This window comes from Falco biarmicus, chromosome 20, assembly GCF_023638135.1.
Source record: "Falco biarmicus isolate bFalBia1 chromosome 20, bFalBia1.pri, whole genome shotgun sequence".
Taxonomy (NCBI): domain Eukaryota; kingdom Metazoa; phylum Chordata; class Aves; order Falconiformes; family Falconidae; genus Falco; species Falco biarmicus.
Genome location: NC_079307.1, coordinates 80480 through 103508, shown reverse-complemented (window position 1 = coordinate 103508; position 23029 = coordinate 80480). Strand labels below are relative to the sequence as shown.

The window sequence follows — 23029 nt, the reverse complement described above, 5'->3', positions numbered from 1 at the left end:
GCTGTATCGCAGCGCCGCGGTCAATACAAGAGGTGTTTCTCGTGGCACGCCTGGGCTGATGGCCACCCCGCCAGGACACCGGCTCATTTGGTGACACGGAGCCTGGGTGCACCGTGGCCTCGCCATAGGGTCCCCACCTTGGGGACATGGGCACAGGGGACCCCAGCGCCCGAGCCAGGCGATGGGGCATCGCAGCAGGTAAGGGGCAGCTGGGGACACTGGCGTGGGGACATGGGGACACGCTGGCACAGGAGCACTGTACACAACTGGGCTGCCCTAGACCCAGCCCGCGCTCACACTTACCCCAGTGCTCACTCACACTCACCCCCAGGAGCACCCAAGCCCAGCCTCACGAGGACCTTTATTGGGTGCCAGCAGGAGCCCCCAACACCCCTACACAGGGGTCCCCAGGGCCACCCCGCACCCCCAGCCCCGCGGGGGACAGAGGGGACCCCACACCTTGGGGACAAGGCACAGGTCAGCCCCCTGGAGCCCCCTCACCCAAGGCCACTCGACCCCAACACAAGTGGCGTGGGGGCCCCAGGGGAAGGCTCCCCGATAAATAAGCATTTAAATTAATTAAATTAAACTGCCCCCCCCCCCTCCTCCTCCCCCCCCCCCCCCCTCCGTAAAGGGCCCTGGCAGACCCCGAGGCTGGGGGGACGAGCCCCCGCGCCAGCGCTAAGGCACCGGACAGGGCCACTGAGTAGAAAGAAAATTAAAAAAAAAGGGGGGGGGGGGAGGGGGAGAGGGAAATTAAATATTTGAGGGGGGCACAAGGGTAGGGAGAAGGTATCACAAGCCCCTGAGGGCTTCTGCTCCCTGGAGGGGTCCACAGACCCCCAAAATCAGCCCCTCGGGGGGGGCTCTCGTCCAGGTAGGAGGGAATTAAGGGAAAGAAAAAGCCTAGCGCAAGGGCTGCTGCCCCCCCATCCCCCAGGCCTGCTGGGAGGGAGGGACACCCCCCCTCAAAATCCCCTCCAGGTCCTTGGTAGCTTCAGTGCGTCGGTAGGAAAAGGCACCGGCCCCGATGCCACAGCACCGGGGGGGCTCCCTGCACCCCCCAAGAGCTGCTGCCCCCCACACCGGGGGTCCCACGGTCCAGCGCGGCCCCCCCCAGCTCCGTCCCCGCTGGCTCCAAGAGTCCCGGGGCAAGGTGGTGGCGGCGGTGAGGACGGTGCCCTCGGCCAGCTCCGGCCGTGCCAGCTTGTCCCCCCACGCGGCTGGGGGGACGCGGTCCCTGCGCAGCCCCCCTGCCCTCAGAAGTAGGTGAGGTTCTTGACGAGACCCAGCTCCAGCATCCGCTTGATGGCCACTGCCTCGTGTGAGACGTTGTGCTCCGACGCCTGCGGAAGGGGGGAGGGGAGCAGGGGTGGGGGGGGTCACACCAGAGCCCAGCAACACGGTGCTGCGCCTTTCCCTTCCATCCCACCCCCCCAGCGTTGGGTCGACCTTCACCCGAGGTGAGGAGCCCCCCGGCATGGGGGATGTGACCCTCCCTGGCCACGAGCCCTTCTGCTTACACATAAACCAGAGCCAACTCTTCCCCCAGGACTATGGAGAGGGTGGGCTACAGGGAGGAAGAAGGGGGATGGTGACCCCCAAGGTGGATCTCAACACCCATGGGGGGTGGGGAGCGAGGGGTGCCCATGGGGAGAGGCACCTGCGCCACTCGGCATCACTGAGCGAGGCAGGGCGCTGCTCTGCTGGGCTGCAGTCCCTCATCCAGGGGGGAAAAAAAAAAAAAAAAAAAAAAGGAGGTGACATGGACAAGAAGAGGGGGGCAGACGCTTACCGCCATGGACTTGAGCGTGATCTGTTCGTAGTAGTGAATGGTCTGCTTCTTGTTGGCCGAGTCGGGGTAGCCAAAGCCCGCGATGTGCACCAGGTCACAGAAGTGCAGCGCCAAGGTGATGGCCAGCAACCCCGTTGTGGGCTTCTGGAGGGAGAGGGCAGAGGAGGAGACAGCCAGGGGACCCGTGGGGAGGACATCACCCCTTAGGGGGCTGCAGGGTGACCGACCATCCCCACCCCTTACCTGTTTGACCTTCCGTGGTTGCTTCATGGGGAGGTTGAGCAGTTTAGCAGCAGTTACTTCCATGTAGTAAGGGTTGAGGATGCGCACTTGCTCCGGGTTAGCATCCCAGATCAATGGGGGCTGCTTCCAAAACCCTTTCCGAACCTGCAAGAGGATAGAGAAGTCCGGTGGTGTCCCACTAAGAGAGGTAGGTCCCCAAGGGTGGGGCGGGTTGAGGGTTGGACCTGGTTCTCCACCACACTTACCCTCTTCTTGTCGTTGAGGATGGCCTCCATCCACTGGAAGTCCATGGGCTTGAAGGGCACCAGCACCAGCAAGGTGTCGGGGTTGTTCTCCGTCTTGGGGTTGAAGTGGGCCGACTCCGGGTAGAAGAGGCGCATGGTGGTCTTGGAACCCACGTCCTGCTCATAACCGTGGACCGGGGCGTTGTTCAACCTTGGGGTGGGGACAACATGGGGACATCACAGGTGTCAACCCCACCTGCGGGTGGCACCGGGGAGGGATCAGCAGGACGGACCCCAGGCCGTACCTGATCACAACATCGTACGTGTTGATGGTCTCCCCCATGGAGCTGTTGCGGAGCCGGTGGCCGTTGCCCACCACCGCGCACCTCCGGCACTTCAGGCTGCGAGAGAAAAGCCCTGTTTCAACCAGACCTGCTCTAAAACCCTGGCAGTTGTAACCCCCAAGGGCAGATTTAACCCTCCATTGTCCAGTCTACAAAGCTACCCATGCTCCATCCACCACCCCCGGGTTGCAGAGGTTCGTTTTGCCAAATTCTGGGTCCACAGTGGCCACGTTTCCCCCCGACGCGAGAGCAGCGCTGAAGAGAAAGACAAAAAAAGCCCCTAAACCCACCCCAGAGTTACCTCTGGATGCTCTCGGGCAGGGAGTAGTGGGTGATAGACAGCAAGCGCAGGAGGACGTCTTCTGCAAAGCAAGGAGAAGGTGAGGAAGGCAGCTCCTGCCTGCTACAACGCCCTGGGTGCTGCCCCATCCCTGCAGGTCTCCTGCCAGTAATCCCAGCTCCCACCAGATCTGCGCACGGAATCCTTTAAAACCTGGCCCACCCGCAGCCAGGGGCAAGCAGCTACGTGCCACAAAGCCTAAAAATCAAGCAAACAGCTTGCTGGGAAGGAGAAAATGGTGTGTGGCCCGCCCCAAAAAATAATAAAATAAAATAAAAAAATCAACCTGCACCTGTTTTTAAAGAAAAGTCAAGCTGAAACCCCCAGGGAGGAGGCTGCAGGGATGGACAGAAACCCACCGCGGGTGCCGCCGGGGCTTACCGCTCCCCTTTGTGCCGTAAGGCAGCTCGTAGAGCGACGGCGTCTTCACCCAGAAGTAATCCTTCAGCTGCAAGAAGAGCGGGTGGTCCCTCGTGTAGCTGCCGAGGAGCAAAGGGCCGGTGAGACCAGGATGGGGGGAGACAGCACAGGGCAGGGGGGGTGGTCCTGGCTCTGCATCCCCCCCTCTCCTTGCTCCCAACCTGGATACTCACTTCCCAATGAGCTGCGACGCTTTCTTTTCCACCTCCCCGAGGGGACAAGTCGTTTTGTTTTCTTGCACGGGGAAATAAAAGCTGTAAGGGAAGAGGTTAAAAAAAAAAAAAAAAAAAAAAAAGGGAAAAAAAAAAAGCCTGGCTCCTCTGCATCCCCCTCCTGGCCAAGGGGGCTCTGGCACCCCCACGGGCGGATTCTGGCAGCACCAAGCCGACCAGATGCAAGGTTGGTTTCCCTTTGGGTTTTTATTTGCTGGGCTTGCAGCCTTGCATCGGAAGAGGTCTCTCTTGCCCTGCTCATGGAGCTCACGCTTTCCGCTTTCCCAGTCTCCATCAGCATCGCAGGACTGGGAAGACCAGGGGGTTTTCCCTTCCTCCCCAGCTCAGGGAAACACCGGCGTTTGGCAAAAACCCCGCAGAGCCAACACACGCCGTGTCCCCCTCCTCCGGCAGCAGGCGAGGATGCTGCCAGCTCCCCCATCCCCAGGATCCAGCCAGACGATGCTCCAGCATCCCTGCGCCGGACGGGCGGGAGGATGCCTCCGAAGGGAAGGGCAGGAGGTCCTTTAAGCTTTAATAAAAGCCACTCACAGCTGTGTGTACCTGTCTTCCCGGTAGATCGAGTACCAAACCATCACCAGAAACAGCGCCAGCACCCCGAGTATCTTCCCTCCTGCGTGCCCAGCGGTGGGGCGGGCGGGGGAAGAGAAAAACACCATCAAGCTGGTACCCTGGGGTCTGAGCAGATGCTGGGGCCCTGCAGCGCCGTGCGGATGTCCCGGTAGATCCAGGACTGCAGAGTCATCCCTGGCAAAGCCTTCGCCCCCACACCCCCCCACACCCCCCCCCCCCCGCCCCGGGAGAGGCGAGGGCCTGGCTGGCCGGCACGGTCCCATCAGAGGAGCAGCTCCAGGATGGAACCAGGCTGGTTTATCCCAGGTCCGAAGGCTGCCGTGCCATTCCCTCCCATCCACCTTGCGCCAAAGGCTGCGCAAACACATCCCTCTTCCCGGGTGCCTCCATCCTATTTTTCTACCCCCAAGCCCGCTGGATCAAGGACCCCCAAAATCACCCTCCCGGCCACAGTTTCACCCATGGTCCCCCCCCAATACTCCATCACCCCACTGGAGCCGCAGCAAAGCGGCATCCTACCCCCAAAGCCCAACTGCCAAATGCAGATCCCCCGGGACCCCCATCCCCGCTTGGAAAGAGGGAGACGGGACCCCCTCATGGGACTCACGAGACTTGTTGAGCATTTTTATCAGCAGGAGAGGCATCAGGCGAGGGCCGGAGCTCTCATCGCGGCTGCCGCTGGTCACCTGCAGCGGGAAAAAGAGGGAAAGGCATCAGATGAGGTCAAAACCCATCGGAGCCATCCCCGAAAGCCCCATCCAAGAGGCATCACTCCCCGCTTGCCCCATCTGCACCTGTGAACGAGCAGGTGTGAGGGTTCCCCAAGGAATTAATTTTTTTTTTCCTATTTAAATTCGCATTTCTCCACCCTGCAACCGCCGAAGGTTTGATTTACACAGAGTTTAGAAAAGCCAGGCAAGCGGCCACGGTTCCCAAGGAGCCTCAGCCGTACAGGTTAAATGCCAAAGGAAAAAAAAAAAAAAAAAAAAAAAAAAAAAAAAAAAAGAGTTAAAGAAGAAAAACAAGCCCCCACTTGGGTCTCTGCTGCAAAACCCCGCAGCACCCAAACCAATGCCCACGGCGGTGACTTGGGGGGAGATTTTAAGCCCAGCCCTGGCTCAAGCATCCAACCAGCACCAGCCAACCAGCCACCACAGATCCGAAGCCCAAGGTGCCACCACCGAGCCAGGCAGAAAGGACAGGAGCAGCCCAGTGGGATCAAAGCAAAGAGCACCACGTACTTGGGGAACCTCCAACGCCTTCAACTCAACCATCCCAGCCCCAGGAAAGGGGGATGCCACAAGCTTAATGCTCACACAAATGCCGGCCGGGAAAACGGGACGACTTTTTTCTTCCTCCAAAACCTCCTGCTCCTGGAATAAGGCAGCAAAGAGCCCTGGTCGGAGCCACCCCGGGGTCAGCTCAGCCCCATCCCACCACCGCACAACACAGCCAGGGTGGAAAATTAACTTACCAGGTGGGAGAAATTTTGGGATACATGAGAGACTTTGCTCCCTGAGGATGAATCCTACTGGGAGCCCAGCTCGGAGCTGAGCTTGGCTTTGTCACACCACAACCCAGCTGCTCCCCTCTCCGGACCAGCCATGTCCCGGAGGAGGAGGAGAGGGCAAGGAGGTATTAAATGCCCAGCCAAGAGGAAAGGTGCACGCCCAGGCTGGGCGATGAAAATGCTGGCCCCGAGAGATTAGTCACCTTGGGAGGGTGTGCGGGTGCCTAACGAAGCGCTGTTAATGACACCTGCCACCCGGCAGGGCCACGTCCTCGCCCAGCTGAGCGTGAGCTGAGAGCAGCGCTTTGGGGGAGCAAATGGGATCAAGAACGAGGAAAAATGGGACCAAAGATGGTCCCGTCAGAGCCAGGCTCTTCCCTTCCTCGACACAGGCTCCTGAAATTAAAAGGGCAGGAAGGGCAATTAATTAAGAAAGGCAGGAAGGACAATTAAAAGGGAATTAAGGTCAATTAAACCACGCTACGAGCAATGGGACAGGATACAAAGCAAAGAAAGCTGTGTCTGTCCGACAGCGGATGGATGGGGATAGGGGTGGGGACAGGAGAGGTGGTACCCCGGGAAAGTGCCCATCTCCCCCTGAATCATTTCTCCTCCATAAAACACAGATATCAAACCCCTTCCCGGTGAATTGTGCCCAGGCACAGCCCTGCCATCGCCTGGAGACCCACGATGGGGAAGCAAAAGCCACCGACCACCCCCCCACCCCCCCCCCCAATTTACACCCCAGTTCTCAACCTGCATCGGTATTTCTGGATCTTGGAATCCCTCCTGGCTTGGGAAGGAAAGGGAAGATTAAACTCAGGATTGCAGCTTCAAGGGTTGGAGCAAGCAGGGACAGGAGCTGGTGGGTCTCAGCCCTTTATACATTACAGCTGCTTGAAAATAAATTACATTTGGGGAAAGAAAAGAGCAGCTTGTGTTTTCTTGGTGTTTTTTTTTTTTTTCCCTAGCCAGACTAGCCACAGAAGTCCCCAAGGGGAAATCTGCCACCACAGTTGGAGGCTGACAATGCTCCTAGGGGGCCTGAGCACACCCATTTGCCCAGGGCTGAGGTGCTGCCGGGCATCAGGACCCGAATTTAGCACAAAATTCATCCCCCAGCTCTCTCCTTCAGCACCAAATCACCCAGCCAAGCTTCCCACCAAGTGCACTTCACCCCTCCTGTCGGCTCAAGACACTGGGAAAATCCACTCTCACCCCCGGTGTTTGCCTTCACATAGCAACTTTTTTAAAAAAAATATTTTTTTTAAAGGCTTTATGATCTTTTCCCAGGCTTGTACGCACAAGCTGGGCCTGATGCAAAATTTATCTAAGACAAACACAGTTAATAATCTCCAAGGAAAATGAACGCTGTTTAGTGAAGCGTTCGGGGAATGCAGAGCAAAACAGAGCACACCCAGGCTGCCCCCGCGCCCAGGCCAAGGGGGAGGCGCGTCTGGAATGGATTCAAGCTCCCCCCAGCCTCGTGCTACCAGATCCGCAGCCCAAACCAGAGCGGCTGCTTAAAGCAGGAAGGTCTGAACTCCCGGAGCCAGCTCCCACCGTCCTCACGGAGCTGGTGGAGGGAGTGATGCCAGAGGATCCCGCTGGTTCCCACAGCATCCCTGGTTCCACAGCATCCTCAGATACTGCAGAATCCCTGTCCCACCACAGCATCCCCCAGGGCAGCATCCCTCACCTCGACAGCCCCCTGGTCCTCCACCAGCATCCCCCAGGGCAGCATCCCTCACCACAACATCCCCCTGGTCCTCCACCGCAGCATCCTCCACCACAGCATCCCCCGGTGCAGCATCCTCCATGGTTCCCCCACCGCAGCATCCCCATCCAGCAGAGAGATTTGGCACCTGCCCCTCCCACGGAAGGGATGCAGACGTGCCTCAACCGCCGCTCCCACCGGTTCGGTCCAGGGCATCGCCTCCCCTGCCAAGCCCTGGAGCTGGGGGGAAAGTCCCAGGCAGATTCGGCTCCCCACACTTGGAAGAAGCAACTGAAAAAGCCCCTTGCTTTGATGTCTGAGCAACACACCTCCAAAGCTCCGCTGGGTTGAATATTATCGCTGCATAAATGACTTAAAAGCATTACTGCTGCTGCCCCGTCTTCCCAATCAGGTCCCTCCTTCCCAAGCCAGGTGTTACAGGAAAGCCCCATCCCTGGGATGCTGCGGAGGCAGCCGCGACGAAGCTCCTCACTCAGTTTCCCCGTCTCACTTGGACCCAGAGAAGGGATTTGCCTCCAAATTTCACCATGTCCTGGGAAAGCCCCCATGAGATGCCAGAAGCAACCAGGGGAACCCACACTCCTGCTGTGTGGTGACCTCTGAGGAGCCCGCCCCTGTGTCTCCATCCATCCCCATCTCCCTCCATGGCCTCAACGGCTTTGGCATCTCCAGATTTCAGCCAAGCTGCTCCCAGCCCACCTCTGGGCAAAAAAAAACAAAAAACCCAAATGCATTTAAAGCCACGGAGCAAGCACAAGGGTAGGGGGTGATTATAAATCCCCCCACTCCATCCCAGCATGGGCAAATGGTGATCCCAGCCACCCACTGCCATCCCGGCAAAGCATCCGTGGACCAACAGGCAAGGCAGCAAAAGCTCTGAGTACTTTTATGTTTCCATGGTAACTCATGGATTGGGGAAAACGAAGCATGACATGAGGCAAGGACACATCTCCCATGCTCCCATCACCCCATCCCTCATGTCCATGGAGCCACTCGCTGCCCGATCCAGCTTCCCTGGGCTAGAAGGATGCTCATCAAAAAATGAGCTTCTCTGATCGTTCATCCCCCAAAATTGTGCATTTATTTTTAACTGGGAGAGAGGTGGATTTGAAGGGGATCACACCCAAGCTGGCAGTCCCTAAGGATTCATTCTTGGCAGTGAGAACCAAAGGGAGATGGACAGACGGCTGGGACAGCAGAGACCCCTTCGACTCCAGCCGGACCATCTCTCCCGAGCCTTCAGGGCACATGGAGCTTTGCTGGGACCAGCAGGACAGACCCTGCACCCCACTTTGAGGACAACAACCAGGCCTGACCCCCCAAAGAAGCAGTTTACCACCCCAGGATCTTCCAAGCCCCCGTCCCACGGGTTTTCTCCATGCGGTAGGGCTGGGATTGCCGGAGGAGGCCTGACAGATGCCAGCTTACCCCCCGCACCGGCTCAGCCGCATCCTGCCTCGGCAAAACCATCACGTGCCGAAGCCTGAACACAACCTGGGAGGCGGCCGGGGGCGATCCTCTGGGGAAAGGACGCAGCCAACTCAAGGCACTGCCTGGGCTTGGAAGAGCATCAAAGGTACCCAAATCCTCAGCCTGGTATCCCAAACGTTCCTCATCCTGGCTGCTGCAAGCTCCAGGTGCTTGGGGATTTTTTTTTTCCCCCAAGCTGGGAAGAAAACCAAGACCCACAGCAGGGAGAAAAAACCTTGCAGCACTACAAACAACCTCTGTCACAAGCCCAAAAGGCAGCAGGCTCTGGATGTGATCCCCCTCCAAGGGATGCTGCAGCGGGACGGAGATGCTGCAGCGGGGCCGGGGGACCGGAGATGCTGCAGCGGGGCCGGGGGACCGGAGATGCTGCAGCGGGGCCGGGGGACCGGAGATGCTGCAGCGGGGCCGGGGGACCGGAGATGCTGCAGCGGGGCCGGGGGACCGGAGATGCTGCAGCGGGGCCGGGGGACCGGAGATGCTGCAGCGGGGCCGGGGGACCGGAGATGCTGCAGCGGGACGGAGATGCTGCAGCGGGGCCGGGGGACCGGAGATGCTGCAGCGGGACGGAGATGCTGCAGCGGGGCCGGGGGACCAGGGATGCTGCAGCGGGACGGAGATGCTGCAGCGGGGCCGGGGGACCAGGGATGCTGCAGCGGGACGGAGATGCTGCAGCGGGGCCGGGGGACCAGGGATGCTGCAGCGGGACGGAGATGCTGCAGCGGGGCCGGGGGACCAGGGATGCTGCAGCGGGACGGAGATGCTGCAGCGGGGCCGGGGGACCAGGGATGCTGCAGCGGGACGGAGATGCTGCAGCGGGGCCGGGGGACCAGGGATGCTGCAGCGGGACGGAGATGCTGCAGCGGGGCCGGGGGACCAGGGATGCTGCAGCGGGACGGAGATGCTGCAGCGGGGCCGGGGGACCAGGGATGCTGCAGCGGGACGGAGATGCTGCAGCGGGGCCGGGGGACCAGGGATGCTGCAGCGGGACGGAGATGCTGCAGCGGGGCCGGGGGACCAGGGATGCTGCAGGTGCAGGCAGGGCTGCCTGCAGTAGTCAGAAAACAGCAGGGCAGAGCAATTGCACAAGCATGACTTGTAAGTGCAGTGGGTGGGGGGAACGCAGGAGGTCATGAGGACGTGGCACTGCCAAAATCAGTCCCATTTGACACCAAACACCACCCCATCTAGGGCGCAGAGACGAAGCCCAGGCCACCAAGACCCACATTTATCCTAAGAGCCCTGCGAGTCACTTTAAAGGAATCTTAATTGCCTCTTAATAGGCAAGGTAGTGCTGTTTCCTTAGCCCATGGTATCCTAGGCATACAATAACCTGGCCAAATATTTATGATAGGGGACAAAAAACACCTCACTGGCATGTAAGCCTTAACAAAACATTCACCTGTGACGAGGGCACAGTTTTGGAGTGGCAACAGCAAACAAGCTCAGGCAGGGCGAGTACATCCACAGCAGCAGGTCCCCAGAATAAAACCCTGCCTTTCCACAGCGCTGCTGGTTTTAATGTTCAGCTCAAGAGCTGAAACCCAACCCAGGTGAGCGCTGCCACTATCCTATCCTCTCCTCTCTCCCTAATTTTTTTTTTTAATCCTTACAGCAGGAAATACACAGGGATGGGACCCAAATCCCTTTCTATGGCCCCAAAACGCCAGTTGCATGGATCTACCTGGGCACCCCCTGCCTCCAGGATAACCTCATGCCATCAAAGGAGCTACAGGGCTCCTCCTCGGGGTGTTAGGCTGCATTATTATAGGTTATGTATTATTATTTATATAAGTTTAATCACTCTTATCCTATTTGAAAAAATAAAGACCTTTTCTTGCCAGATGTGGCTCGCTACAACCCAGAGGTGATAGCCAAGCCACCAGAGAGCTGTGCCACCTACAGGGGGACAACCTCACGCTAATGACATGAGGGTGGACACCCACCAGCGATGATTTTACACCCGTGGGGTCTCATCACTAAGCCCTCAGCAACAATCCGGCTGCCCCCTCCTCCTACCTGCCCCAGCTAGTCTCCATTTGCTGTCACCGTCACCTCGTTGCTGTGTTTAGTTATGGCACCTCCATCCTCGGGGAACACCCAGGGATGCGGGCGGCAAGGGCAGCTTTGCACCCATGCTTTGGTCTAACCGCCCCCAAAAAAAGCAGCAGGAAGGGGATGGCAGCAAGCTGGGGGTGCAGGCAGCCTCCCCCCACCGCCTGCTCTCCCAGGAGCGGCAGGGAAAGATCCGCAGGGAGCACCTGCTCCCTTATAGTGGGGCTGCAAACAGCCCAGCGAGGCAAAAAACTAAATCACCGAGATGCTCCAGCCCAAACTCAAGCAATGCCTGGATCCAACCCCAGCGCTCCAGGGAAAAGCACTGGGAAATCAAGGGTTTCTCAAGCACCAAAGCCCAATTATCCCGCAGGCAGCTACCATCCCCAGTGGCTTTGATTGGGTTGCCTTTGGGGGGCTCAAAAGCTGCCTGCACAGTCGCTACGCCCTTTGCAAGTCTCCGAGGGCCACCTTAACTGCCTCCGCTGTGACAGCACTGCGGTTTCCCCCCCTGTTTCCTCCACACCTCCTGCTTCGCACCAGCAAAGGGCTGGTTTTGGGGTAGCCAAACCCCCAGAGTAACTCAACCCTTGAGCTCAAGCCCCACAGCCCCAGAACATCTGGGGTGAACCAGACAGATTTACACCCCTGTCCCTACACTTGTGCATCTTCCCTGCTCTTTCCTCCCATGTTAACAGCCATGGAGAAAAATATCCTAAAAATAACCTGTTAAAGCACTTTGCACCCCCAGCACCACCTCGATGCTCTGTTAACCCCACCAGCTACGCTGGGATGAAGATTCTCATCTCGGAGAGACCTTTTCCAGCATCCCCTGCAGCAGGAGAAGCCGAAGCCGGTCCCCAGCAGGGTGGCAGTAAGCTGGCAGGAGGTCACAGCTACTTACGGTCTGTCCTCTCGGTCCAGGCAGAGCAGGCAGGAGCTCGGCGGGATCCGCGAGGCCGTCCTCTCTTCCCCTGGCAAAGGGAAAAGGGAAAACATCCTTAGGGCTACGGCAACCCACACCGGCAGCACGCAAGGGATGCTGTGCTTAGCAGCCCTCCACTTTCCGAGGATCTGGTGGATCCCTCCTGATCCCAGCCAGGGCAGCTCCAAGCCCAGAGGGGGAAGCAGCCCCAGGGGACTGGCAGAAGGGCCCCTGTCAGCCATCACATGTCACAGAGGATGTCTGCTCTCTGCAAAGCCACCCACCTCCTCCTGCTCTAGCAGCACGTTAAGGAGGTGCTGTGGTTCAGAGCCCAGACCTCGCCGCAGGTTTCCTCAGCGCCCCTTCGCCTGCCCCACCAAAATCCCCTTCCATGACTCACTCCGAGTTTTAGGAAGTGCACCTTTTTAGCTGCAATTCTTTAGCAAGCCCTTGTCCAAGGAAAAGCACAGCTCTGCTCACCCTGGGACGCTCTGCAGCTCAACCACCTTCCTGCACAAAGGATGCTACTTAATCCCACATCTCCAGCATCTCTTCTCCCAAAAGTTTCCAAATCACACATCCTCGCCTGGCACTGTAACATCCTTACAATTTGGGGAAGGAAAAACCCTGCCAAGAAGCTGCTGCACACAGAAACCCTTTTGCCATGCTGCCTCACAAAGAAAAACCTCTCTGCGAGGACAGCTGCTCTGCATTCAGCTTAATTACCCCACTAACGAGCAGCAGGGTGGGGTGGAGAATGAGCTGCCCAGGTGAAGCAGGTCCATTGCTATCTCAGTTAGCAGTCAGGAGCCAGCTTTGCTCTTCCCTCTTGTGCTGGTGGGATGGATGGGATATAGCAGGAGTCACAGTTCTCCCCTCTCAAAAAAACCACGTGAGGAACAATCTCAGCCCGGCTCAGTGCAAGGAAAGGTGATCTGGATAGAGGAGGGTGACCAGGACGCTCTCTCCACAGCTGGTGCTCAAGCCCTGGCAGAAAAGCTGCTTCCAAGGGGAAACTCTGAAGGGCAGGAGATTTCCTTACCTCTCTCCATCTCCTCCAGCTAGTGGAAGTAAAGGTGAGATGCTGGGGGGTGCCAAGCCGGTGCAAGCCTTCCCCAGGGCATGCCTGACTCTTAATACCCCATTAATTTTAATGAAGAGGGTATGTCTCTATGCAAGGGAAGGGGAAAGAAACCCCAAAAAAGAGTATCTCCAAGCTGGTACTTCTCTCCAGGGACAAGGCTGTCCACAGATGCCTAGAGATGGCTCCATCCCAGTGCCACACCTTCCTCCTCCAGCCAAAGCAGCTCTGCTTTCTCCTACATCCACCATTTGCTGAGGGGAGCAATTAAACCCGAGGGGTTGGGGCAAACACACCTGGGGCTGCTCTGCAAGTGCCCAAAAAATTCACCTTCCTGCACCGGGGTCTTCCAGCAGCCTGGAATCCACTGGAGCATCCAACATCACCTTCAACAAGGAGCCTTTTTATTTAGAGCCATGAATTATAGGATCCGCTAACGAGGTTAAACTCTCCCCGGGGAGCTCCTGCTAAAGCACTTCATGGCACAGCATCAGCCCCTGCGCATATAGATAACGATGGGGATGCTCAGAGCTGCCTGGGGGTGGGCAAGGGCATGCCTCCTTCCCCCCAGCATCCTCCCAGCCCTCCGAGGAGGAGGATGCAGCCCTGGATGAGTAGGAGACCGGGATCCCTTAAAGTGCATCGGCCCCACTGGGAGGATCCGAGGTCTTGCCTGAAGCTAGTCTTTCCAGCTGAACTGGAAGAGCCAGGAGCCGGATGGCTGCTGGTCTCCCCAGGATTGTTTTCCAGCTTCCTGAGAGGTCCCCCACCACCAGCAGCCAACGCAATCGGCCGTTCCCAGCCCAAGGTTCAGGGAAAAAACCCGTCACAGTTCAGGCATCCGCTGGGTCAAGGGCTGCCATCTCCACCACTTGCCACTGGTGGCTCAACCCATCCAGCAGCTGATCCCAGCAGGAAATTAACATCCCGTACCCCAGAACCCTCAAAAAAAACCTTAACAAGCTGAACTTTGCTCCTTTTCCTTCCCACGCTCCCAGCTACGCTGCCTCAGTTTCCCCTCCTGCCTATCAGGCTGCATTTAAATAACAATTTCAACATTTGAGGCGGGGAGAGAGGCACCTTGTGCTCACTCCCTGACGTCTCCCTTCCGGGATGCTCGTGGCTTTGGGTGGAAAAAAATGAAAACCCAACGGCCACATCCCTTCCCCTATTAAAGACTGAAGCCAGCCAGGACCAGTCCCTTGAGGGGCTCAGCCCTGGTACAAGAGCATCCCCAGGGGATACAGGCATTTCTGGGACACGCACAGGCAAGAGCAGATAGGCACTGGGCATGGACCAGCTGCTGAATCCCTCCCATCCAGCATCCTCCCCACTGAGGACCAGAATCCCTGGGGGCTGTTAAAATAGGAGGGGAAGATGGAAATGGCGTTTCTCCCCCTCCCAGCAGCCAGACCTGAAGCAAGGCAGCCGTCCGTCCATCCATCCGTCGGTGCTCCATCGCCGGCACCAGTCTCCCTCGGATAAAATTACCTCCCAAGGGGGCACAGAGCAAAAGCCAGGCTGGGAGGGGATTAAAATCCAGGTGAGCTCATCCTCCTCCTCCAGAGAAACTGTCTCTACTCGGCAGGAGCAAGGTGTTTCCAAGCCTGGCACATCCCTCACGTCACACCAATCGCTATCGCCCCGGGACCAGGAGCTTATTCATTTGGCAGGTATTTAGCAGGAGATAATCTGGCCGCTTCCCAACCATCCTTCAGCCAAGCCAAAGGTATAATTCTGGTGTGGGATGTGACTTTTCGGTAGAGGTTTCCCTACTGATCCTCACCCCAGCAGCCCACAGATGCTCCCCAGCCGGGAGAGCACGGAAGAGCCACCACCAGCAGAACTCCTATCCACCATCCCAACTGGCTTTTTATTCTATTAATCATTTCTTAAATGTATTGAATTATTAAAACCAAAATAATTTAATAAATCTATTTCTATTCAATCCCTGAGAATGGGAAGAAAAGCAAAGCTGCCCAGCCAAGCCGGATTATCCAAAGCAGCGATCGACCTAAAAATAAATAACTGCTATTTAAGGACAAGCCTCCTGCAACAAACACCCCCCCAAAAATAAAAAAAGGAAAAAATAGACATGAGAAATCGTGGCTGCTTCCAAGCTGGGCTGTTTAGCATCACTCATCAGACAAAAAAAGCCTATTTTGGGTTTATTCCTTAGCAAAAGTCTGTGCTTTCAAGAGAAGACCATCCCCAGGCTTAAAGCCGCTGATTTACAGACACCCCATGCATTTAGGCAAGCCAGGCAACTAAATAATTAAGATTTAAATATACATCTGCATAATACAGATAATCTGTCAATTTAACTTGTAAATGCAGTCAGAATTAAGCAGCGACTTTGTTAATTAGGTAGCAAAAGGGCCTGGGAAGCCCCAGCTCCATGGCAGACGCTGAAGGACCATAAGGACGCTAAAGGATGCTAAATTCGCTGGCGGATGCAGCGTGACCAAGCGTTGGGGCAGGTTTTACCATCCCCTTACCCTAACACAGTGCTGGGGCACCAAACCCTTGTGTTCACCCATATTTTTGTTGCAAAAGCCCCCCCAGCTCCTCCAGCCCTTCATCAGGAGCTGCCTGTACCTTCCCACCCTGCCGGCATCAAAGCCGCACAGGATCAAAACAAGGCAGTGGAAAAAGAGCCTGGGGTAATGCTTCTGAGGACTAATTGCATGGGTTTTGTTGCGTAAATAGCACACTTTGAAAGCCAGGCTCAAGGCCACCCCCAGCTCCCCCAGTCCCAAATACCAGAGGTCCCTACCCAGACCCTGCCGGGGAGGGAAACCTGTTGAGCACGTATGGGAACCAACAGACAGCTCTTTGTGATTCTTTTTTTTCTCCCCTTCTATTTTTTGTTTTGAAGCAGCGCTGGTTATCCTACAGGGGTGGGCCCGAGGCCTTCCCAGCCCTTGGTGGCCACCTTGTCAACCCCGCACAGGGAAGGCAGTGTCATATTTAACCCCTAAACCCCTTTGCTCTCCTTAATTTTTGACACCGTTCCCACACCCTGGTACTCCTTCAGTCCCGCATCCCCCCAATCCACTTGCATCGCCTCTCTCTGCATTTTTTCCCCCTTATTCCTCACTTTCCACCCCATTTTTCCCCCCAACGATGCCCCACCACTCTCCTCCCTTCCCATCTGGATCCATCCTCATAACACGCAATCCCAGCCCACGGAGCCCACGCCAGAGGGGTCGCATGAGACTGACGGCCACGGCGCTGCCAGGACGGGGGTTTAACCCCCAGACCGGGGTGTTCTGTTATCTGCTGTGGGGATTCTCGGCTGGCAGCGTGCGTCCAACATCAGCAAAGCACCAAAGCAGCAGGTCTGCAGCATTAAAGCATCCTCTTGCTTTTGCATTACATTGGCTCAGTTGCCCCAGTTCCCCCATTTCAGGGCTCAAGGAAGCTCTGCCCCATCGCCAATGCGGGCAGGGACCCCAAGCCCCAAACTCTATCCCAGCTCATATATATACTCTTTAAAAAGAAACTTAAAAAAACCACCCGACGAAAGTGTTGCAAGCGGCTCAGAACCTGACGCAGGATCCAAAGCCGGAGCTCCGGCTTGTGCAAGGCCACGGGGCACATTGCAACCTCTCACCGCCGGCATCACACCCTGGTTAAAAAAAAATTGAGGCTCGCCTGACTCAGCCTGGCCAGATATCAGGAAGCTGAATCCAGCCGGGAAAATTTGGTGGAGGCTGCCGGCGAGCTGGGGGAGACATTTTGCAAGGGGAAGAGCCGGAGCAGGAACAGCATCTGGAAGCGATTGGAGGCGAGGAGCCTCTCCCAGGCGCAGCGGGGAATTCCAGCGGCGTGAGCTCAGGTTAAAGCCTCCTTCACAAACTCAGGATTAAGAAAAAAAACCCCGAGCTTCAGCACATATATTTTTAAATCTGCAAATAGCGAAGGAAAGGAAGCCAGCTCCCCACCTAGTCCTACCTAGACACAGCTTTGTGATTTAGGCTGGTTCTGATTTGCAATTAAAAAAACCCCGAAACAACTCCAAAGAAGATGAGAAATCTCTCTGTAGATTTGTTGATATAATTTTACAGGCGTGGTGTCGGGAGGAGAGTCCTCCTCTGGCACTGCACTGTTTAAAACTGTCTTGCTTTGCATTACGATGCACCCCTGCACCATCCACCCCTGGGACAGCTGCACCCCACCTCTGAGCATCCCTCGCCAGCACGGGATGCATCCCATGATTATCACGGAGCGGCAGCAGCTCAGCAAACCCAGGAGCATCCTTGGGATGGCATCGAAGAGCCGATGGAGGATGCCACCCTAGCTTAGACAGAGTGGTCCCCCACCAGGGACTGATGCAGCAGGGAGCCCCCGGCTCCCTCCAGCCATCCCTGATCCCATGGAACAGGGACCAGCAGCACCCATGGGTGGTCAAACCCACCCCCATTGGACACCCTGGCAGAGCACGTGTGCCATGCCGGGATGGTGGCCTCCATCATCCAAGCCAGCAGCACAGGCAGGCTGTGCCCCACTGCAGCTCCACTGTGCCCTTTCGCATGGCCAGCACGTATCAAAACCCATATAATGATTAATTATTTATTAATAATAATAAACCAATAATCAAAACAAAAATACCTGACCACATGTTAACACCCACATCGATATTATATAAATAATTTTCACCATAATTAATATAAGCCACCTGCACAGCAGCTTATGCACTCAAGAAGTCCCAAGCATCCCACCAAAGCGATGCCAGCAAACCTGCACCCCATCTCTTTGTGCCAAAGCAATTCATCACAGGGCAGGACCCCCAGGGGACGTGCAGAATCTGGCCCCATCCACCGGTGCCCACCGAATCCCACTCCCCTAAAACTGCCACCTTCAGCCCCATGACGCCCCGAAGACCCCGAAGCAAGCACCCACCCACATCCTCCCCACCTCCATCGCTCCCACCCACCTTCCCAGCGGCTCACTGGTCCCCGTCCTGCACCGATCTGTGGCACGGCGGAGCCGGACCAGCCGGGAGCAGCGTCTGCCGGTGATGCTGGCGCTGCAGCTTGGTGGCCTCGGGCATACAGCGAAACACATCCTGGAGAGGAGCCGCAGCCCGTGCCAGCCCAAAACCACCCTGAGCATCCGCCAGGCCAAAGCAAAACCAGGATGGAGGGTAGCTCCTTCTCCAGTTTTGCCGTTCCCCCGCTGGCCAAATCCTTTCTCTTTCCTCCGAAGAAACTTTCCAGCCCAACTCCGGTCACATGCAAGGGGTCAGCAGCTGGAAACGCAAGAGATTAGCAAGAACTGGGGTTTGTTTCTTTTCTCTTTTTCCCTCCCGAGACAACACCGGATTTTCCTAGAAAAAGCTCAATAAACACAAGGATTGTGGCCAGCGGAGGGAGAAGCCACCGGTGTCCAAGCGTGAGAGGAGGGCGAGGGGAGGTTAAAAAGAAATTCCAAAAAAAGAGAACCAGAAGTTGCAAAGAGCAGCGTGAAAGTGTCAGATCATTTCCTTTTCTCACTGCAAAATCACAACCACTCGTGCAAGTGTCCCCGACAGCGTCACACAGGGGTCACTGGCCCCAGCCTGGGGTTCCCAGCCTGGGGTGAAGGAGATAGGAATGCGGGTGAAGCCAGGATGCCATCCTGTGCAGGAGGACCACATCCCTACTCCTCACACAGCCATCATGCTACACTCAGAGAAAACAATCAAAAGGGGAAAAAGTAATATAAAATAATTTTATTTTTTTAAAAAGTACGATAGAAAAAGCTCTTGAGAACCAGGTTCCTCGTGGCCAGCCCGAACCAGGATGAAATATTTGAAGCTAAAGCAATGGGACCATCGCCTTATACAAGAGAATAAGCAACAGGATATGTGGGATTTAGAGATATCGCCAAATAATTAGTTTTAATCGTTGGGACTCAACCTGAGAATTGCTGCCAGCTGAAACCCCCCAAAAAGAGGCATGCAGAGGACCCCAGTGTTGCCGCAGCTGGGCTTGGCATTCCCACATCCTGCAGCCTGGTACCCACCTCTGATGTTGGTTGCAAGCACGAGGATGACACAAGCTATAAAAAGACAGGCTTGGAGGCGTAACTATGGTTGCTCCAGGGTTTAAAATGGACTTAAATAGACATTGTCACTCCACGGGTGGGTTTTCACTCCATGGGTGGGCTAGGGACCAGGAGGATGCTCTGGTCACCATTATGGTCCCAGCTCTGGAAGACACCCTACTCACAGATCTCCATGGTGGACATCCCTTAAAATTAGCATCAACAGATCGTTCCTGTTCCTATATTTACATTTGCAGAGCCCTGAGCCCTCTGTGGGATTCAGTGCCTTGCCGTAGCAGTCGCTATTAAATCATGGCCTGGAGCTGGAGGAGCAAACAGCCCTCTAATGATGCAGATAAGTAAGCACAGGGGTTAGGGAGGGTCCGGCAAACCACGCTGCTCCCATCCTATAGCTTATAATGATGTTAGGAGCTCATTATAGGTTGGACACGTTGTTAGGAGCCAGGGTGAGAAAAGGAGACCTCATGCCTGCAGGACAGCCAGCACCAGAGCTGGAGGCGGCATCTCCTGGGATCAGCACACCTCCGAACCCTCCACTCAGGATCTCAGCTCCTTCCAGGCTGGGACCCGGCATGTGCGATGGAGAGCTGCAATGTGATGCAATGCAATGCAGCGGGAATCGCAATGCAACGGGAATTGCAATGCAGCAGGAATCACAATGCAACGGGAATCACAATGCAACGGGAATCACAGTGCAACGAGAATCGCAATGCAACAGGAATCACAATGCAACAGGAATCAGTGCAACGGGAATCGCAATGCAATGGGAATCGCAATGCAATGGGAATCACAATGCAACAGGAATCGCAATGCAACAGGAATCGCAATGCAACAGGAATCGCAATGCAATGGAATCGCAATGCAGCAGGAATTGCAATGCAACAGGAATTGCAGTGCAATGGGAAATCACAGTGTAATGGGAATCTCAATGCAACGGGAATCGCAATGCAACGGGAATTGCAATGCAACGGGAATCACAATGCAACGGGAATCAGTTCAACGGGAATTGCAATGCAATGGGAATCGCAATGCAATGGGAATTGCAATGCAACACAAATCGCAATGCAACAGGAATCACAATGCAACGGGAATCACAATGCAACGGGAATCACAATGCAACAGGAATTGCAGTGCAATGGGAATCACAGTGTAATGGGAATCGCAATGCAACGGGAATTGCAATGCAACGGGAATTGCAATGCAACGGGAATCAGTGCAACGGGAATCACAATGCAATGGGAATCGCAATGCAACAGGAATCACAATGCAATGGAATCACAATGCAATGGGAATCGCAATGCAACGGGAATCACAATGCAACGGGAATCGCAATGCAATGGAATCACAATGCAATGGGAATCGCAATGAAACAGGAATCGCAATGCAATGGAATCACAATGCAATGGGAATCGCAATGCAACAGGAATCACAATGCAACAGGAATCACAATGCAACAGGAATCACAATGCAACAGGAATCACAATGCAGCAGGAATTGCAATGCAACGGGAATCGCAATGCAATGGGAATCACAATGCAACAGGAATCGCAATGCAACAGGAATCGCAATGCAATGGAATCGCAATGCAGCAGGAATCGCAGTGTAATGGGAATCGCAATGCAGAGAGAATCGCAATGCAACGGGAATTGCAATGCAATGGAATCGCAATGCAGCAGGAATTGCAATGCAACAGGAATTGCAGTGCAATGGGAATCACAGTGTAATGGGAATCGCAATGCAACGGGAATCGCAATGCAACGGGAATTGCAATGCAATGGAATCGCAATGCAGCAGGAATTGCAATGCAACAGGAATTGCAGTGCAATGGGAATCGCAATGCAACGGGAATTGCAATGCAACGGGAATCACAATGCAACGGGAATCACAATGCAATGGAATCAGTTCAACGGGAATCACAATGCAATGGGAATCGCAATGAAACAGGAATCGCAATGCAATGGAATCACAATGCAATGGGAATCGCAATGCAACAGGAATCGCAATGCAATGGAATCACAATGCAATGGGAATCGCAATGCAATGGAATCGCAATGCAGCAGGAATTGCAATGCAACAGGAATCGCAGTGCAATGGGAATCACAATGTAACGGGAATCGCAATGCAGAGGGAATCGCAATGCAGTGGGAATCGCAATGCAGCGGGAATCGCAATGCAATGGGAATCACAATGCAATGGGAATCGCAGCTCATTTTGCAGAGCTGAGATGCAAGTTGGCTGCAGCCACCAGTCCCAGCGCATCCCCCTGCACGGCTGATCCTTGACCCCAAAGTGCCAGACCAAGAGCAGTGATCAGAATGGACCCCTCACCTGCTCCAGCCCCCTCACTAAGCAAAGGGAGAAGGTTCTCCTTGCACACTTAAAATCACCAGCTCCGTCATCAAGCCAGGCTTCTGCCCTGCCCAAAGTGTCTGTCCCGTGTCACCCAGCCCTGCTGTCACCACGGAAAGGCAGGTGGCAGAGCCTGGGTAATCCCTCTGTCTGCCACCAGCCTCTTCCTCTCCAAAAGCAGTTGGAGGGAGAGCCCAGTGGAGAAGGCTGGCAAATTCAGCAGGGCTTTCCCAAAAGCTCCGCCACAAGAATTTAATTAGCTCATCTCACTAAGAAAGAGATGGGGACCGCAGTCACCAAGCAGCCCAGCACCGATCCACCAGGCAACAGACTGCACAGGCATCGCTCTATTAACCCAGTGGGGAAGGATGCATCCCATGCCCAATATCCAAGCTAAGGAGCACAAAAAAGCACCCGGAGGAAGATTTTCCTTTGTTCTCGGCTCCCCAAAACAATAAAACCCCATTGGCTCACCCTGCAAAAGATCTGAAGTTGAAAGATCAACGAGGAAGAGTCCAGCTGGTCCTTTTTCTGCTGACCGGGGGCAAGCATCCTCCCCTTCCCTCCAGGAACAAGCCCATCCCATGGGAGAAGAGGGCTCCAGGAACACGCGATGGGGTGGGATGGGGTTTATCAGTATCCTGTACCAGGATGCCCAGATCCTGTTCCCGGCAGCTCTGTCCATACTGGGATCGGTCCCTCCTACCCCTTTGGGATCACCAGGCTACCAAAGCGCATCCGTCAACCAGTCAAGAGGATGGTCAGGAATGGAAAAAGAAAAGCCTGGACCACTTAAAACAAATCCTCCTCAGCCCGCACCGCTGGGAGAACGTTCCTGTCCTGAGCCGACACCGGGCACATTCCCCCCTGGCCAGGGCCTCCAGGAGGATTTTCCCTTCCTTACACCGGGCATTGATATCGCACGTACCCATGGAAAGAAGCCCCCCACAGGCTATCAGGTGATGCCAGCAACTTTCTTGCCGGGGGTCTCCGGGTGGCTTCGCCTTCCCTGGGGATGGCCAGGGCAGGAACGATGCCGAAGGCCGGTTTTTCCCGGCGAGACGCTGGGGTTTTGTTTTGCCGGGGATCGCGGATGGGCATTGCCAGAGCAGGGGCTGCCCACGCACGCCTCACCACCTGGAAGCTCAACCACGCTTCAGGCGCTAACTAGTTACATTGATTAGAAAATTATTAATTTAAAAAAAAAATAATAAATAAACAACAGAGAGAAATAAAGCCGCTTTCTGCTGCGTGCCGCTCCCCAGGGCATCGATGCCAACGGTGCGGGATGCATCGGTGGGGGTCCAAGGTTGGGTTACGGGGGGGTGTCTCCCCTTATCCCCTATTTGCACCCCCCATGCAAACCCTGCCTAGGACCCTCAAAGCGGGCAGCGCTGCCTGTCCTGCTGCCCTCCCAGCGCAGACCGCCCCCCCCCCCTTCCACAGACCCCCCCCCCAAATCAGCTACAGTGCTTTTTCCTTACCACCACCCCCCGCCCCTCTTTTTGCTCAGATCCACCGCTGCTTTGCGGCTGGTTTGGGGAGGGGGGGCGGGGGGTGCGCACCCCGAGGACCCGGCGCTGGGCAGACTCACCATGGGGCGGGCGGGGGGCGGTGGGATGCGGGGGGCCGGGGCGGGATGCGGGGCCGGCCGGGCTGG

General features: G+C 55.9%; 1 protein-coding gene across 14 annotated transcripts; it reads right to left on the bottom strand.

The window, feature by feature from the left end:
- Positions 1 to 342: 342 nt before the first annotated feature.
- On the bottom strand, positions 343 to 22994 carry ST3GAL4 (ST3 beta-galactoside alpha-2,3-sialyltransferase 4). Of its 14 annotated transcripts, none has more exons than XM_056322814.1 (13): positions 22964 to 22994; positions 11868 to 11937; positions 5414 to 5545; positions 4780 to 4858; positions 4131 to 4212; positions 3540 to 3620; positions 3328 to 3425; positions 2908 to 2968; positions 2568 to 2663; positions 2284 to 2473; positions 2039 to 2182; positions 1796 to 1939; positions 343 to 1346 (listed from the first exon to the last, which is right to left on the bottom strand). In XM_056322814.1, the coding sequence occupies exons 3-13, from the start codon at positions 5444 to 5446 to the stop codon at positions 1260 to 1262; spliced, it is 1095 nt and encodes a 364-aa protein (XP_056178789.1). In that variant the 5' UTR covers positions 5447 to 5545; positions 11868 to 11937; positions 22964 to 22994; the 3' UTR covers positions 343 to 1259. The 14 variants fall into 14 exon arrangements, with proteins under 14 accessions (XP_056178789.1, XP_056178782.1, XP_056178785.1 ...); XM_056322807.1 differs by lacking the exon at positions 22964 to 22994 and adding an exon at positions 17909 to 18387; XM_056322810.1 differs by lacking the exon at positions 22964 to 22994 and adding an exon at positions 17909 to 18387 and having other exon boundaries at positions 5489 to 5545.
- Positions 22995 to 23029: the final 35 nt, after the last annotated feature.